At 38.6% G+C, this 17,120-nt stretch overlaps 1 protein-coding gene across 1 annotated transcript in view; it reads right to left on the reverse strand.

The window, feature by feature from the left end:
* VPS13A (vacuolar protein sorting 13 homolog A) overlaps window positions 1-17,120 on the reverse strand; it is a 105,965-nt gene that overhangs the window by 45,384 nt on the left and 43,461 nt on the right. The window contains exons 30-40 of the mRNA XM_079331223.1: window positions 16,885-17,001; window positions 16,700-16,803; window positions 16,112-16,279; window positions 15,170-15,477; window positions 14,325-14,472; window positions 13,237-13,384; window positions 6,126-6,250; window positions 5,242-5,411; window positions 4,432-4,652; window positions 3,070-3,302; window positions 122-214 (exon numbers count right to left, since the gene is read on the reverse strand). Of these exons, the coding sequence (XP_079187349.1) occupies window positions 122-214; window positions 3,070-3,302; window positions 4,432-4,652; window positions 5,242-5,411; window positions 6,126-6,250; window positions 13,237-13,384; window positions 14,325-14,472; window positions 15,170-15,477; window positions 16,112-16,279; window positions 16,700-16,803; window positions 16,885-17,001 (1,835 nt within the window). The remainder of the gene's footprint in view (window positions 1-121; window positions 215-3,069; window positions 3,303-4,431; window positions 4,653-5,241; window positions 5,412-6,125; window positions 6,251-13,236; window positions 13,385-14,324; window positions 14,473-15,169; window positions 15,478-16,111; window positions 16,280-16,699; window positions 16,804-16,884; window positions 17,002-17,120) is intronic.

Below are 17,120 nucleotides of genomic sequence, written 5' to 3' on the forward strand. Positions count from 1 at the left end.
CATTAGGTAGGTGACCTAATGATGAATTGGAATGATTCCCCACTTCAGTCATTCCTGAAGCAACTTCATAACCTGCTCAGTGGGAAGTAGAAAACTAAAAACACAATACAAGTCTACTTACTTCTATTGTAAGAGATTTAATGGTTAGATCGGCTGTCTGTGGATTAGTACTTGACTGTTTCATTTCGAAGAAGAAGTCACAAGGGTGCAATACCTACACAAAAAAGTAAAAACACATGTCATATAGAGAAAAATATTTTTTAAAAAAATTACTTTGAAATCATACACACAGAAAGTACTGAAAGAAAACTTAGCAATATTTGGCTCTTCAAAATGAAGTGAATTCTGAACACTAACATGTTGAAAGAAATAACAAGTATCCAGATGCATCATCTCATTCTCAATCATTAAAGATTGAAACATCAGCTACAGTAAAATACATCACACTTCCATAACTCCATTCTTATGGTAAAATCTGCAGATACCTTCAATGCACTGCACCCTCATGTCCCTGACTTTTAAGAACCAGTTTTTCAGTTGCAACACAGCAAGGACACAGTTACATTTTTCCTGAATATAATTGTTGGAATCACAATCACTCAGTTCCAACTTTGTTTTGCAATCAGTCTCTGAACATTTACACTTGCCAAAGCTTACCAAATCAGAGGTATGCCATAAACAAAACCAGAGCTATTCTATTAATACATAGAGAGCACGCAGATGTAATTAGACTCTACTGACACTGCACAGACAGGAAAATTCGCTTTCCAATCCCCATCTGAGATGATCAGTCTTTCAAAAACTCTAATTTCAAACCATATTGATTGTACAATCTTTTCTGACATCTCTGTCCATATCAGTTTGACGACACTTTTACCAAATGAGTTTGATCTAACATAAGTTTTTGTCCATAATATTATTTTTAACCTATTGCTCAAGTTACCTTTTTTCCTTACTCTGTATTACATTCAGGAATGAAAAATAACAGATTCCTCTTTAGACCAACACACATATAAGAAATACATAAAGACCCCTTCATTATTAATGCTATCTGGAGGTTAGTTTCCCTGCTTGGCATCTGGACATGACACTTGGGAATACTGTTTAGGGGTGACTGTGGTAGTGCTGGGTTGACAGTTGGAGTAAATGATCTTTCAGTTTTGATTATTTTGTCATCCAAAGGATAAATTCATCCAACCCAATTATTTTCTGTCTTAGGTTGCAATGTAAGGTGCATCCAAAAGTACATATTCTATTACCACCTTCATAAACTCTTAAAAGCAGGTGGGTCAGTGTTCCTTATCTCCTCTATGACTCATCCCTGGTAACTCCCCTCAGGACGATATCTTCTGAAAATGGGCCATGAATCCTCACTGCATGGCTGATAAAATTACATCACCCCAGTGTGAGTTGCTGCACCCAGCGGAGGAAACAAGCATTCCTATCTGGATATAATCTGAAGTTTGGAACACCACAAGTGGCCTTATCCACTTATTCCCAGAGGACAAGAGCTCCTTGATCACCACTGGACCTTCAGAGGAAGATCATATCCTTCCACAGGACCACTGCTTCAACAGAACAACATCTACCACTTCAAAAACATTGCAGCCACCATTTAATCAGACTGCTACCAAAACCCTGACTAACAGGGTGTCAGGTTGTATCCTGACTCTGACAGTGTTTCTGTATTACTGCATTTATTTTAATTTTCCTATTAAATTGTATTTCTGACTTGGAATCTCCCACTGGCTTGCTTTCAAACTAGTACACTTTCCCAGACTAAAATTAGATTGTTTACTGAAAACCTGGGTTCAGAAGTTTGCCTACACATGTTTTCAAAAGGAGCAGTTATGCTCCTACCTGCAGGTAACTTTTTTTTTTCCACTCTTCTCAAGAACTATCTGCATCTTTCAAGGAAGGTGCTGTTATAAGCACTAAAACTAGTGTACTCTGAAGTTTTTTTGCCATGTATAGCACAAGCATCCTGTCAGATTCAGGTCTTTCCCCACCCCTCCCCTGCCATTTCTAAAGTCTGAGATAAGAGATTCCATCAGAAGATAATCCTGTAAGAGGGACAACTTAGTGAAGCCTTCCAATAGCTTTCTACAAAGAAAGTAATGTTTATGCCACATTTGCCAGCTACAAAAACAGAAGTCGAACAACTTTGCATTGTATTGTGGCTATCAATGCTGGTGCATCACTTTCTAAATGACTAGAGTAACATTTTAGTGAAATTAAAGACTGTTTATACCCAAGGATTAAACTGAGGTGCTATGAAACTACCTGAAATTGAGACGAAAGGGGAGCCCCAGTCCTTTCTGCATATAGCTTTGGTCTTTCCTATATCACTCCATAAGTAAGCAGGCTTTAACAGAGAGCTAAAAAGATTTGCTCTTCACAATTCATCTGTGGTATGAGGACATAGGTAACTGTTGCATATACAGTCAATTTGAATTTTTTCTCTGATGCAACATTATCATCACAGAACTAACTGAGGAACAGTCTGCTGTAGAGGCAGAAAAGCTGTAAGAAACTCCAGGAGTCAATGCACTTCCACCTGGTCAGTAACTAACAAGTCTGATTCTGTTGCCAAAATACAAATAGGCAGTTTTAACATAATCTATGGACCTTAAAATAAAGGAATTTACAAACGGTATACAGTAAATAAAGTATTTCCTATATGCACTTTTTTTTTTTTTTGTGACACTATTATTCTCTTACATAGCTATTTAATACAAGGTTTTAGACTAATAGTACTACACTTACAATTTCACTGGCTTACATGGGATATGAAAGATAACTAACATTTTACTCCCTGGGGCTGCGAATTGTAGCTTGTTACACAAACCAAACCCCATTGTCACAGATCAAGATGATGCTTTAGGCATATCAGACAAAAGAAAACAAAATCAACAAAATGTTAGCCATAAAATTATACTTATACTGCAAATATGTACTACTATACTGGTATATACATCTGAATGATGAACATTTCAGATATGACTTGTATTTTAGTGGTATAAGTTAAACAGCACCTTTAAAATACACATTGAATGGTTGCAAACTTACCGTAGTAATGTTCTCTTTCCTTTCTTCTGGAAGAAATGGGCATGCTTTCATCTGTATCTCTCTAACAGCAGCTGTCATGTTGTACCTTTCAGGGCTACTTTTAATGAAGATCTCACACTGTGTTGCAACCACCAACGCAGGAGCATCTCTTCTCGTTAAATCGGCCACAAACACAATCTCTGGATTTTTAACAACAATGTTCATTTCCATCGTAGATACAGGCTGCACAGATGCTTCAGAAAGATAAATTACATTAGTTTAATTGTTCAAAGATTAAATTTCAATTACTCTCTTGTTGTGATTTAATTATTAACATAATTAATATCATAATCAATAATATTGATTACAATAATTATTTAATTCTTTATAACTTATAGGGAGGCCTTGACTATTTAGAGGTAAGATCTAGCATGACTAGTGCTAGGAAATCTGTAGATCACTGCAACTGACATTTCTAGGTCCTTCATTGCAGGCACAAAACCATTAAATTTCTAATTACTCTTGGGTATAACAAAAGACTTCAGGAAGCTTCTCTGTCAAAATGAAAAAGGTTAACAGTATCACCAATGTTACTATCTCTGGCATTAACAAATGTATCAGCTTCACTCCATAACTACATCTGCCAACTCTGAACACAGTCTTAAGAAAATGTTCGCTTATTTTCTGCTCTCTGGAGTAGCAAACCCTCATTTTTCCACAGGATAATAATGCAGCATTACTGATGCCTAATGCAAACATTTGTAATAAAAATATACTTTCATATAAGACTTCCTTATCTGTTCAGACTTTGATCATCAGTAAATAATCACAACAGGCCTGGCTGAGAGGGACACTCTCAACCACGATACTTAGGAAAATAATACCACAGAAACTGGTACTTGCTTTGGTATACATGATGAGAACTACCTGAAGCCCGGAAGTATAAGAGGAATATTTCCTGTTTTAATGGACCAATCTTTGATGTCAGGTACTCCAGCTAAAAGTCTGGTTTTTGATGTAGGAAGAAATGCAAATCAGCGGACAAATGACATGCCATTTTTAGGCAGGAATATCAGGCAGGCCGATTCCATGTGTAAGCACAATATAATACACTCTATTATTATTCCCATTTTATTTTAAACATACATTTTCTGATGTCTTCTTTCTCTAGTAAGACCAGACTTCATTTGGAAACTAAGACTAAAAGGTCATGAATCTGTTTCCATGATGCAAATCAAGCAATGACAACAGCTGCAAGCTGTTCCATACATATAAACATAGGAAATAGCATAAAAAGAGTATTGTATTTATTGCATACTATTACAACACCAAAATTAAGCTGATCTTCATATACAGATTTTAAACTATTTCTGGTGTATATACCTTGGTCCTTTACAGGCAACGACTGTTTGAGATTTGTCTGTGCAGCAGCACTTTCTGCTTTAGCCTTTAGGAATATGTCTGCTACAGTAAGTAGAAACTCCATACTTGCACAAAGATATATCTCTTGAACAATAACATCAAGAACAGTGCCATCTCTCCCCTGTTTGTAGTTTACATCCACCATAACCTTCTTTTCAAATCCATGTTTCATTTCCACCATTCTAAAAGATAATTAAGGAAGCATTTAATGAAACAATAAAAAGCCAGCCAAGAATACTGAAAAAACCAGTCAAGATTCTCATTCCAGATGCAATCCATTAACAAGACCAAATTTAAAAAGCAACACAAATAATTTTAGAACATGACTGATACAAACATTAGCACAAATTTTATATAACTTTAACTGGAATCCCATACACTGGTAATTAAAGGTGCTAGTAACAAGACAAACCATCGTATTTCCTGGTTTTCACATCAAAAGTACTACATTTTACTGAAGTTTGTTAGTATACATGAAACATCATCTCAGTCTTACTTAGAACTTCATTGAAGTGGAAAGTGAAATTGTTTTCTATGTACGTTTATTAAATTTGTATTTAAAGTTCAGTTTATTCCTTTTTTTTGTATTTAGCACTGGTCTCATAAACATACATTGAACAAAAGGCACATGAAACACATAAATCCACAGTAACATGCACTTTAAGAACTCAAACATTAAACAATTGCAGTTTTAACAGAATATAATAAAAACTGCAATGTTATAAACTTTGTCTAACTCTAATAAACAGCAAATTATGCAAAATTATAGACCTTGGTGTAGCCTTCTGGATCGACTGTCTTTTATCATCTAATGTACAATTTGCCAGTTTGACTGAAGCATTCATTGAACCATCTGATAACATTTTCAGAGCAGCTGACATGAGAACTAATTTAAACTCTGCAAGCTTCAAAAGGTCATCTCTCTGATCCAAACTGTTAACCTGTTTAAACGAAACATTTGTACATTGCATTACAGGTAGGAAAAAATAATACATAGGTGTGATACACAGTTTTATTCTAACTGATCATATTTTCAATAATAATAAATTAAATAAACCCACTATTAATTCAAAAGACAACCACAATCAACAACATACAAGAGATTCAAAGAGCAATGCTTTGCCATTCTATCATCTTTCTAAAGCAAGCTTACCTAAGTGAGAGATCTAAGTTACAAATAATAAATACAAACAATAAATACAAATAATAAATTACAAACTTTTAGTCAGAAATCTGGTGACAAATTTTGTATGTTTAAACCAAGATGAATATAAATGCACTCCTATTGACAAATTTAAGAATCTTTCTCCACCAGTTTGTGCCCATGTATCCATCTCTATGTGTAACTAATGAATATGTTTCATTCCTCTGCATATTTTTCTTCTCAAACTGTATTTTAAACTAATATAAATCCTCATCAGATATTTAGTCAGATGACAGAAGATGCCATGTATTTTGGCTACAACTGGCTATTTCCTATAGTATCTGCCAAAAGCAATTTAGCTAAAATAGCTGTTCTGTCATTTCCATCGCATTTGTTATTATTGCTGGAACACACTCTCTGTCATAAAATAAACTATTTTGGTTCGGACTTTCCAGGACTCTAAACAACCTTAAAGCTGCTGATTACTCTTAGTAACCAAAATTATACTTACCTGTTTTGAATTTGAACTATACAACACTAAAGTCAGTGAGTCAAATCTGAAGTCCAGTTTTAGTGTTGTTTTTATTTTCATAGGTGAATGCAATTCCACCACAGCTGATGTCACAACAGTTACACCTTTCAGGAATCAGAAAAATGGTTAATATTAAAAAAATTACCTGACTGCAAGTAAGGGAAAATACAAAACAAAACATCCTCACTTACAACCATAAAGAAAGCAACTTACCTTTTTCTCCACATGTAAATCCATCCACACTTAGTATGAGTTTATCATGCTTTATGTAACTACTTTTGGCAAAATCACACAATGTTTGAGAATATAAAACACTTTCCTTACATATTCTACAGGAGATTTTTACCATCTTTAAAACACAAATGTACTGCATGGTACTATACACAAGAGTGTTATGAAGAATACAAATTTATTTTCATTCTCTTTTGTTTATCTGCCACACTGCTGCTGGTTAATAAAGGAATTCAACAAAAGATGGCTTTCTTTACTTGCTTTTCTTTTTAGTATGTGCTAAACAGTCGATAGGCACCGACATATATTGAATACAAATACAAATTTCAGGGATTTCATCATTACAACAAACAGATCTAAATCAGAACAACAACAAAACCATCATATACAGGAAGGAGAGTAAAATGGAATTTTCCAAAGTCAGGGTGTTAACAAATGTAATCGACAGACTTTTAAGTGCTGCCTTGCATTACGGCTAGGAAAAAAAGACCCTTACATTACAAACTCACTACAGTGGCTCAGTTGCTCCTATTCATTATTATTACTGCCAGATATTGCTCAAACCGCAATGCCAAGATAATAGGTCCATACTTAATGGCAGCAGCACCAACAGCCAACAGCAGCGGCTACAGTTGCAGAGCCTGGTAGAGGGCTCCCAGAGTCAGGGAAACCAAGAGGTGGCAGAGACCTGGCAGGGCCCAGCTCTCACAAGTGAAGCCTTCACCTTGAGAGCCTTGCCAGAGCAACCCAGGGAGATTTAAACGGCTCTAGCAAGTATGAGCAACATGGAACATAGTGAAAAGGTGGGCAAACAGGACATGGCACATCAGAAAGATGTGGCACAGCTGCAGCAGTTCGTGTGGGCAGGGCATGCAGGAGGGCAGAGTGACCCCTCCCACCAGCTCCTGAGGAGAGCTCACCTGGTGGTTTTCACCTACCCCATGAGAACAGACACAACAGTGATCTCCACAAAGCCAAAAGCCATTGCTAGAAGGAGCATAGCAACCCAGACTGACCTCCCTCAGAAGCATGCATCTGGTCAGGCCTGCAGTTGCAGGGAGTGTTTGAGCTTGGCATTAGCAACGGAGGGCAAAAGAGACTAGAGTTCTGTACAGTGGGACCAGGTGGATAACCTGCCGAGCTTGGAGAGGAAGTGGAGAGCCTGAAGAGTACCACGGGGTCTGATAGAAAAAGACTGGTGAAAACCTCTGAGAGAAATGCAGGGGGTGGAAGCTCAGCACAAGTCAGAGGAACTCCAACACACTTGTCATCAGACAGAAGGAAGGGATCTGAAGGACAAGGAAACAGGTCCCTGCTGGGGGCCGCAGGAGAATCACCTTCCTTGCCTTCACAGGCAACCTTAGGAAATAGGTATGAGTCTTCAGAACCTGAGCATGAAGCAAATGATAATGAAGGTAAGGTCTACCTGGCAGGGTGCCCAGAGAAGGTCAGTCAACCAAATGCATCACAATTTCAGGTTAAGTAAGAGAAAAAGAAGAGTAATTGTTGTGACTCTCTTCTGAGAGGAACTGAGGGCCCTGTATGCCAGCTGGACCTATCCCACAGGGAAGTCTGCTGCCTACCTGGGGTTCAGGTAAGAAGTACCTTCAGGTAAGAAGAACATGGGACCTGGAACACGTTATGTTCTTTTCTGTCTTGTCAAGAAAATCATGCAGATGAACACCTTGGAATACAACTCTGTGTCACCATCAGAATCTTGGTTTTGTTCATCATGGTCAGTTTATAGAACACTGAGTCTGATGGCACCAACCAGGATCCTCCTGTCTCAGAGGGGAAAATGGACTTTATCTCAGGAGTTAGCAGGGCTTGTTGAGAGAGCTTTGAATTAGATTTGAAGGGGAACAAGAACAGAGCCACACTTGACAAGATAAGGTGTAGGAAGGGGAGAATGACAGTGATCACTCAAGCAGCAAAAGGAGACTTTAGAGGGAATACATTCAGTGAGTACAAGCATCCAAAGACAGTCACAAGAAAGACCGGGGGAACCCTTTGCACAATCAAATACTTCTATAATGTGCCTGTACACCAATGTACACCATATGGAAAACAATCACGAGAAACAAGACAAAGGACTTTGTGTAGACAAAGGACTTTGACCTAATTACAATCACAGAGATGTGGAAGGATAGCTCACATGACTGGAACACTGTTATGAAGGGTTATATTCTGTTTAGAAGAAAGATTCTATATGAGGAAACACCCAGAACGTATCAATCTCTGTCCTGCAGCGGACGATGAGCAAGTCAAAATTTTATGGGTCAGGGTAAAAGGGCAGACCAGTAGGGATGACACAGTTGTGGGTAATTGCTGCAGGCCACTCAAGCAGGTGAAGGAAGTGGATGAGGCCTTCAACATGCAGCACAAAGCAGCCTCAGAAACACAAAAACGGTTCTTGTGGAGGACTTTAACTACCCTGACATCTGCTGCAGAACCATCACTGTGAAACACAAACAGTCCAGCAGGTTCCTGAAAAGCATTTATCACAGCTCCCTGTCATCCTGTGGAGGATCCCACAAGGAATATTGCAGCTGCTTGACTTCACACTAACACTTGGAATGCATATACAGAGGTTGTCAGGGTAAGTTGAGACAATGAAGCCCAAGGCCCATCAGGAATTAGATCTGGCCAAGGATGTCAAGGAGAACAAGAAGGGCTTCTCTAATAACAAAAATAAAACTAAAGGTAGTGTGAGACTATTGCTAAATAGAGTGGGGACACTGATAACAGAATAAGCAGAGGAATTACTGTACATCTTTCCATCAGTCTTCACTGACTCCCAGGAATCTCTGACACAGGAGGCTATAGTAAAGGAATGTTGGAAGAAAGCCTTTCCCTTGATCAGGAAGGATCAGGTTAGAGAACACTTGTGCAGTTTTAACATCCACAAGACCATTTATGAATGCTGAGAGAGCTAACTGCACACAATCATCTTGGAAAGGTGGTGGTTAGGGAGTGATGCCTGGGGACTTGAAGGAACCAAATGTTATCCCAGTCTTCAAATAGAGCAGTGAAGGAAGACCCAAGGAAATACCAGCCACTGAGCCTCATTTCAATCCCTGCAAAGGTGATGGAGTACCCTTTTCGGGAGACCATCCCTATCCCCACAGAACATGAAAAGGTAGTCAGGAGTAGACAGCATGGATTCACCTAAGGGGAATAATGCTTGACCACCCTGAATGTCTTCTATAATGAAATAACTACCTGCATGGATGAGGTAGGAGCAGGGGTTATTGTCTCCAACAATAGACTTGACTCCAACAAGGCTTTCAATAATGCCTCTCACAATATCCTCACAGGCCAACTCAGCAAGTGCTGCCTGGATAAGTGGACAGTGAGGTAGACAAGGCAGAAAGTTATTGACAGGAAGTTCCAAACAGAATTTCTTTACTGTGCAGATGACCATACACTGGCACAGATCACCCAGAGAGGTTGTGGAGTCTCCATCACTGGAGATATTTAAGTAGTGTCTGGATACAATCCTGTGCCATGTGCTCTGGGATGACCTTGCTTGAGCAGGGAGGCTGACCTGCTGTGGTCTCTTCCAACATGACCCATTCTGTGAGATCCTCTAGATTGATTCAGTCCCCTGATTATTGTCCACTTCTGTTTCTTCAGGTAATAGCAATGGTGACATTGAGGAAAAAAGTCCTATAGCAATTAGAAAGGACTTCAGGATAACTGGTTAAAGGCACAGAAGCATAACATGGTGTTTTCCTTGATCCATCAGCAGCAGTGAAGAGCACTGAAATAAACAGGAGAACCCACCTGATGAACACATTGCTTGAAAGCTGGTGACATCAGAGGAATTTTCTTTCTGTGACTGTGAGACAACTGATGAAATACCAGGACCGCTGGGTACAGATGAGGCTCATCTTTCTCAAAGGGGTAAAAGGATTCTTGCCCATGAGTTGGCAGGGCTGATTAAGAGGGCTTTAAGCTAGATTTGTAGGAGGATGGGAATAAGACCAGGCTCACTTAAGATGAGCCTAGGTGTGGGATGCCAGGGCTATGAGTAAAATCCATAGCCCAGCTGAAGTGGCAACTCCATTGGCAACTACGCCAATGCACGTAATATGGGTTAAAATAGGAGGAGCTGGAGGCCACTGTGCAGCAGGAAAGCAATGATGGGATGACCAGAGTGCTGCACTGAAGGCTACAAGCTCTTCAGAAGGAGCAAGCAAGGAAAGAGAGGTGGCTCTGTACATTAGGAAGTGTTTGGACTTTACAGAGCTCAAGGATAGTGATGAGAAGGCTCAGTGCCTATAGGTGACAATCAGGGAGAAGGCTGAAAAGGCAGGTATCCTGGTGGGAGTCTGTTATAGACCACCCAACCAGGATGAGGAGGTAGCTGAACTATTCTACAATCAGAGGGCTGATGTTTCATGATTGTCATGAAATCCTGGCAAATTTTAACCAGTCAGATGCCTTCTGGAAATTTAACACAGCAGAGAGAAGGCAGTCTAGGAAATTCCTGGAGTGTCTGAAGATAACTTTCCAACACAGCTGGGAAGTGAGTCCACCAAGGGAGCTGCCCTGCTGGAACTGCTGCTTACAGAGAAGGGCTGGTGGGAGATGCTGTGGTTGGAGCAATCTTGAGCACAGTGACCATGTCACATGAATTTTCAATACTCTGGGGTGTCAACAAAATCTTGGACTTCTGGAGGGTGGACTTTGTCCTGTTCAGGACACTGGTTCAGAAAGTTCCTCGGGAATAAGCCCTTAAAACCAAAGGGGTCCAAGAAGTTTAGAAGTACTTTAAGAAGGACATCTTACAGGCACAGGACCAGACATTCTCTATGTGCTGGCTTGGTTGAACAGGGAGGAATTCAGGGGGAAAAAAATCCGAGTTTACGACCTTTGGAAGAAGGAGCAGGCAACTGGAAGAAGAGTACAAGGATGCTGTTAAGTCACACAGAGAGAAAATCAACAAGGTTAAAATTCAGTCAGAACACAATCTGACCACTGCTGTGAATGAAAATAAGTTTTTTTATAAATACATTAACAACAAAGAGTGGGCACAGGAATAATTTCCACCCATTATTGGATACGGACGGGTACGCTGCCACTAAGGATGGCTGCAGGAAAAGGCTGAGGTATTTCACGCCTTCTTTACTTCAGTCTTTAAGAGTGAAAATGATTATTCTCTGGGCAACTGGCCATCTGAGCTGGTAGAAAAGGTCAGAGAGCAGAATCCATGCTGCAATCCATGAGGAAGCAATAAGTGACTGCTGTGTCACTTAGACACTCATAAGTCTATGGAGGCAGACAGGATTCAACCTAGGGTGATGACAGAGCTGGCAGAGGAGCTCACCAAGTCACTCTTCATCATTTATCATCAGTCCTGGTTAACTGGAGAGGCCCAGATGAGTGGAAGTTGGCCAATATGATGCCCATCTACAAAAGAAAGATCCAGGGAACTGCAAGTCTGTCAGCTGGTCTCAGTGCTGAGGAAGGTTATGGAGCAGATCATCTTGAGTACAATAACATAGCACAAATTGGACAACCAAGGGATCGGGTCCAGGCAGAATGGTGTCAGAATAGGAAAGACAGCCCTGCTTGATTTCCTCTTTGACCAAATGACTCATCAAGTGAAATAGAGAAAGACTATGGATGTTGGCTACCTGTACATTAGTGAAGTCTTCGATACTTTTTCCCACAGAATTATCCTGGAGAAGCTGGGAGGCCAGGGCTTGGACAGATACACTCTTTGCTGAGTTAAACACTAGCTAGATTGCTGGACCTAGAGAGTGGTAGTGAATGGAATTATATCCAGTTGGCAGACAGTCACCAGTGGTGCTCTCCATAGCTCAATATTGGGACCAGTTCTGTATAATAATTTTATCAGGGATCTGGATAAGGGCATCAAGTGCCCCTCAGTCAGTTCACATATGACATCCAGTTTGGCAGGAATGTTGATATGTCGGAGCATTGGAAGGTTCTGCAGAGGGGTCTGGTCAGACTGGATAATAGGCTGAGGCCAGTAGCATGAAGTTCAACAAAGTGAAGTGCCAAACCCAGCACTTGGATCACAATAACCCCAGACAGTGGTACAGGCTGAGGACAAAGTGGCTGGAAAGCTGCTGAGGGGAAAATTACCCGAGAGTGCTAGTCAGTAGTGGCTGAACATGAGCCAGCTGTGCCCAGGTGGCCAATGTCATCCTGGTCTGCATCAGCAGTAGCGTGGCCAGCAGGACCAGTACAGTGATTGTCTCCCTGTACTCAGCCAGTACTCAAGTAAGACCATACTTCAAATCTCTTTCCAGTTCTCACAAAACAAAAGACCTTGAGGTCCTCAAACGTCCAGAGAAGGGCAATGGAACCACTGAATGGTCTGGAACATAAGTTATATGAGGAGTGGCTGAAGGAGCTGGAGATGTTTCAAGCTAGAGAAAAGGAAGCTCAGAGGGACCCTACTGCAGCCCACAACTACTTAAAATGAAGTTGTAGCAAGATGGGGGGCTGGTCTCTTTTCACAGACAGCTAGTGAGTAAGACGACAGGGTAAGATAATACAGCCTAAAGCTGAGACAGGGGAGGTTCAGTCTGGACATCAGGAAGGATTTCTGCTCAGGAAGGTGGTGAAGTCACCATCCCTACAAGTGTCAGTGGGACCTAAACATGGCATTTAGTGCTATGGTTAAGTTGACAGGGTGTTTTTTGGTCAAAGGCTACATTTCATGATCTTGGAGGTCTTTTGCAACATTAATTATTCTGTGATTCTACAATATTGGTATATACAAAGGAGTCTGGCATTCATTTTTAAATGCAATTCCAAAAGAAGCCATATATTGACAATAATACCTAAAAAAGCCAAATGATGTAATTTTGGAAGATATTACCTGCAGAGTGCTGAGTACCATGCATTTCACAAGAATGACTAGTTGATGCTTTTGATTCTTGCAAAGCTGTTGATGCACCAGAGCCTTCACCTGCGTTTTCATTTAGTGTCCTCAGTATTGTGGTAATATCTTCCTGACTGAGAATCAGCTTTAAAAAAGATTGGAATAGAAATCAGAACAACTCTGTTTGTGTAACTTTTGGTAAGTAAAATCTAAGCTTACGAATAAACAGATAAATCAAATTAATCTCATCTGAGTCCCTGTCTAGGATGCTGAACATTTTTTCTCAAATTCACACAATTCCTTACTGTAATTTCAAGAAATCAGAAGTCAGTCACACATTATTTTGTTTTCATCCACAAACTTTCGATACCAAGTTGCAATTTAGAAACTGGAATGTCAGAATATGTACACACACAGTTTAACTTACAAACTGTAAGTCAACTGTAAAATTTTTATCTGCATTTAGTCACAAGGCACTCTACCATAAGAGTTATTTCACAGTAATACTTTTGAGTTCTATTTCAAAATCTGGCAAATCAGTTTTCCTCACACACTTCACAACCTTCATATTTTTAATGTTAAACTTAAATTATGTTATGTTTAAATTTTAATTTATGCTAAATTTTGGTTTTTTATGCTAAATTTAAATTACCCTAGGATGAACCCCATCTGGTCCCATTGATCTGTGAGTGTCTATTTGGCACAGCAGGTCACCACTAACTATTCAGGCTTGTCATAGGTACAAATTCAGTACTGCTACTGAACAAACCAATAAACCACAACTTCTCCAATCTTTCAGTGAAAGACACTGACAGATAAAAATCTAGAATAGAACAAGCATTTTTAATTAGCAATAGTAATTCATAGTACAAAGTCTGCCTGGAGAATCACAGATGAAATACAGAGCTTAAATTAGAACAGAAATCTACTCATTTCCTTCTCCCCTATGAAACAACAAAATCTATTCTACCTCCGTATCTTGAAATCAAACAATACCTGAACTACTGAGCTGTGACTTTCATAGAGAAAAATGAATCTGTTTCCCACAAACATTTTAACACTTGCTTTCAGAAAAAACTGCTTACATTCATAGGCTTGAGTCTGCCAGATATTTCAATATCAGGAACTTCGTTATACCACGCAGCAGCTAAATTTCGTTCAACAGCTAATTCCAGACTGACTGGCTGCAGCAACTGTACTTCAGTTTGCAAAGAATCTTGCTCATAGTAAGATCTGTGAAAAGAAGCAAAATACTCTCAGCTTTCACATATTGCACACTCTTAAAAAAAAAAAAAAATCTGTTTTTTCCTCATCTTTTAAAATAATGCTATAAAACTGCCTTTATACTACTCCAAGTAGCTCTAGTAGACCTCTCTCCTTTGTAGGGAGGAGATATCAGGCACATACCAGGCATGCAACACACAAACATGTTGTAAGTCAGGACCTCTTACTTGCCCTCCAGGGGACAGCAATTTCTTCTTTCTTCAGTACTCTTCAACTGTGTTTGAAAAGCCCATTCTATTCCCTCTCTGCCCATGAACCCTCTGCACCAAGTTCCATTTTCAAAGTTCCTTATGGCTGTCTAAGTCACTACCTTTACTTCTATGCATAGCTTGAAAATCCCATCAAAACCAGTCTAACACAAATAGATATAGTCTGTCTTAAAATAATGAACAATGCATAAATCTATAGTACTACACAATTTACCCTGAACAAACATTTGCTTCTATTTAAAGATGTGCAGATTGATCTTTTTCCTAAACCATACATTTTCATTGCTTTAAATAACTATTAGTTGGCTGTTATATTTCAAGATAATAGTCTGTCAATCACCAATCATTACCTGATTATTTGACTACTCTTTGAAGCTTTCTAGCTGAAAAATCTCAAAGGGAATAAATGAATTTTAAAAATATTGATACTACATTACCTGTATAACTTCAGTTCACTCAATTTCACCGTCATAGAGTCAATAACAGGTGGGACACTACATCGCGTTTTTGTTTTAGCAATAAAGAATTGGTTCTTCACCGTGATTAGACCAAGATCAGCCACCAGGACATTTGCAGACATTGCTGACTGTGGAATTATCACAACAGGTGCTTTGATATTGATATCTAGCGCCGAACGGGAACTACGCTCTGCCAACCCTTTTACACCTGTAGCTGCTTTCTCTGCTGTTCGAACAGTTGCCTCAGTAAGAGCTTCCTTGGCAGCTTGAAAGTTATTTATAAAAGCCTAGGAAAAGAGTACAGATCTCAGGAATTAATTATTAAGAATTACAGTATTTCAAAACCACTAAGAATCATAGTCACTTAAATAGCAAACCATCCTAAGATGTTATTTTTTGCTATACATTTTGTCCAAATTCTTTCATAGGATAATCTTCCCTCAAATATGATAAATTATGCATATATAAAAATAAATTTCTATACTACATATTTGGAAAATTAGATGGTAATATAAATGACCTCATAATATGACTTCTAGGAATTACATTTTATTTAATCATATGAGCTGCAAAAGATTGATTTACTTAGTCGAATTTAAGAAAGGGCATGATTTTCATGGTTTCTTACTTATATTTCAGTGTTATAAATAATGAATGGTATGTATATTCAACATACAAGATGTCACAAATCATCTAAAAAAACCATTACCATTAACAACAGTAAACCTTTTCACTTACTCATCTGCTCCACAGAAACAAAGAAGAAAAATAAACAGCCCAAGTATTAATCCTTGTGAAGTTTTTACAATAGCGTATAAGAGCTCCTACATAAATAGACAACCTATAACACTCTTATCTCTTTCTTGCTCTGACAACTTCACCTGGATCCTAAGAAACAGCATCCAGAAAAATATAACTTACCAAAATAGATGAAACAAACTTGTTGACAAAAACTACTTGAATACACCCAACAGTTAGATAAATACGGTTGTCAACAACATCCATATTTGTATACGCAATGCCATCCGTAGCATTCACGTATGATACCATTCTGAAGTTGAAGACTTCTTTTCCTGTGATGTAAAGAGCCTTAGGAAGAAAAAAAAAAATAGTATCTTTACTGTAAAAACTTGCATACTAGAGAAACTTACCTTCAAAATAAAATGTAGTACCTCACAGCATTAAGACATTTTAGTTCAAGTGTCTTGACAATATACGACAAAAAAAATTGAATTTTAAAAATCAATTGAAATTGCTGAAAATATTCAGTTGACATCTCAACTTTGAATAATTCTCTTCACTAAAGTCAACTTAGTAAGAGGCACAATGAGTAACTAAATATCACAACTGCACAAATTAATATCAGTTTAATAATTACTGGTTGTGGGAGCAAAATCAATCTGTCACATAGAGATATGACTGAAAAAAGTCACAGTAGAGAGTAGAGCCTAAAAAGTTGAATTTAGCATCCATTAAAAAAAAAAATCAATTATACATGCATATAACTACCTTTTTATACAATGCTGACTCATCAGAATCCACAATAATGATGTTCTTCAATTTTGCAGTCACATCAGTTGCTGCTTTCTTCATGATCACTTGGCTATCCAGACCTCAAAAACAAGACATACAAAATCTATATACTATTATGGTTACAAAGTTTTGTACCTTTGTGATTAAAGTTTTGCCCCTACCTTCAATATGAATTTCAGCTATTCTGTGGCTTTTCTCTCTGATAAAAATACTCAAACATGACAAATCCGCACAGATAATGAGGTCAATAACATCTTCATACTTTGATTTTTTTGATGCTATGGGAAATAAAAAATAACAAAGTTAACATTCTTCAGCAAGGACATGTACAGTTTTGGTATCCCTTTGAACTGCAAAGGAAAGCAAGCAAGAGGTTAATGTTCCTCAAGTATAAGGT

Source organism: Erithacus rubecula, assembly GCF_903797595.1.
Source record: "Erithacus rubecula genome assembly, contig: SUPER_Z_unloc_2, whole genome shotgun sequence".
In the NCBI taxonomy this organism is placed as follows: Eukaryota; Metazoa; Chordata; class Aves; order Passeriformes; family Muscicapidae; genus Erithacus; species Erithacus rubecula.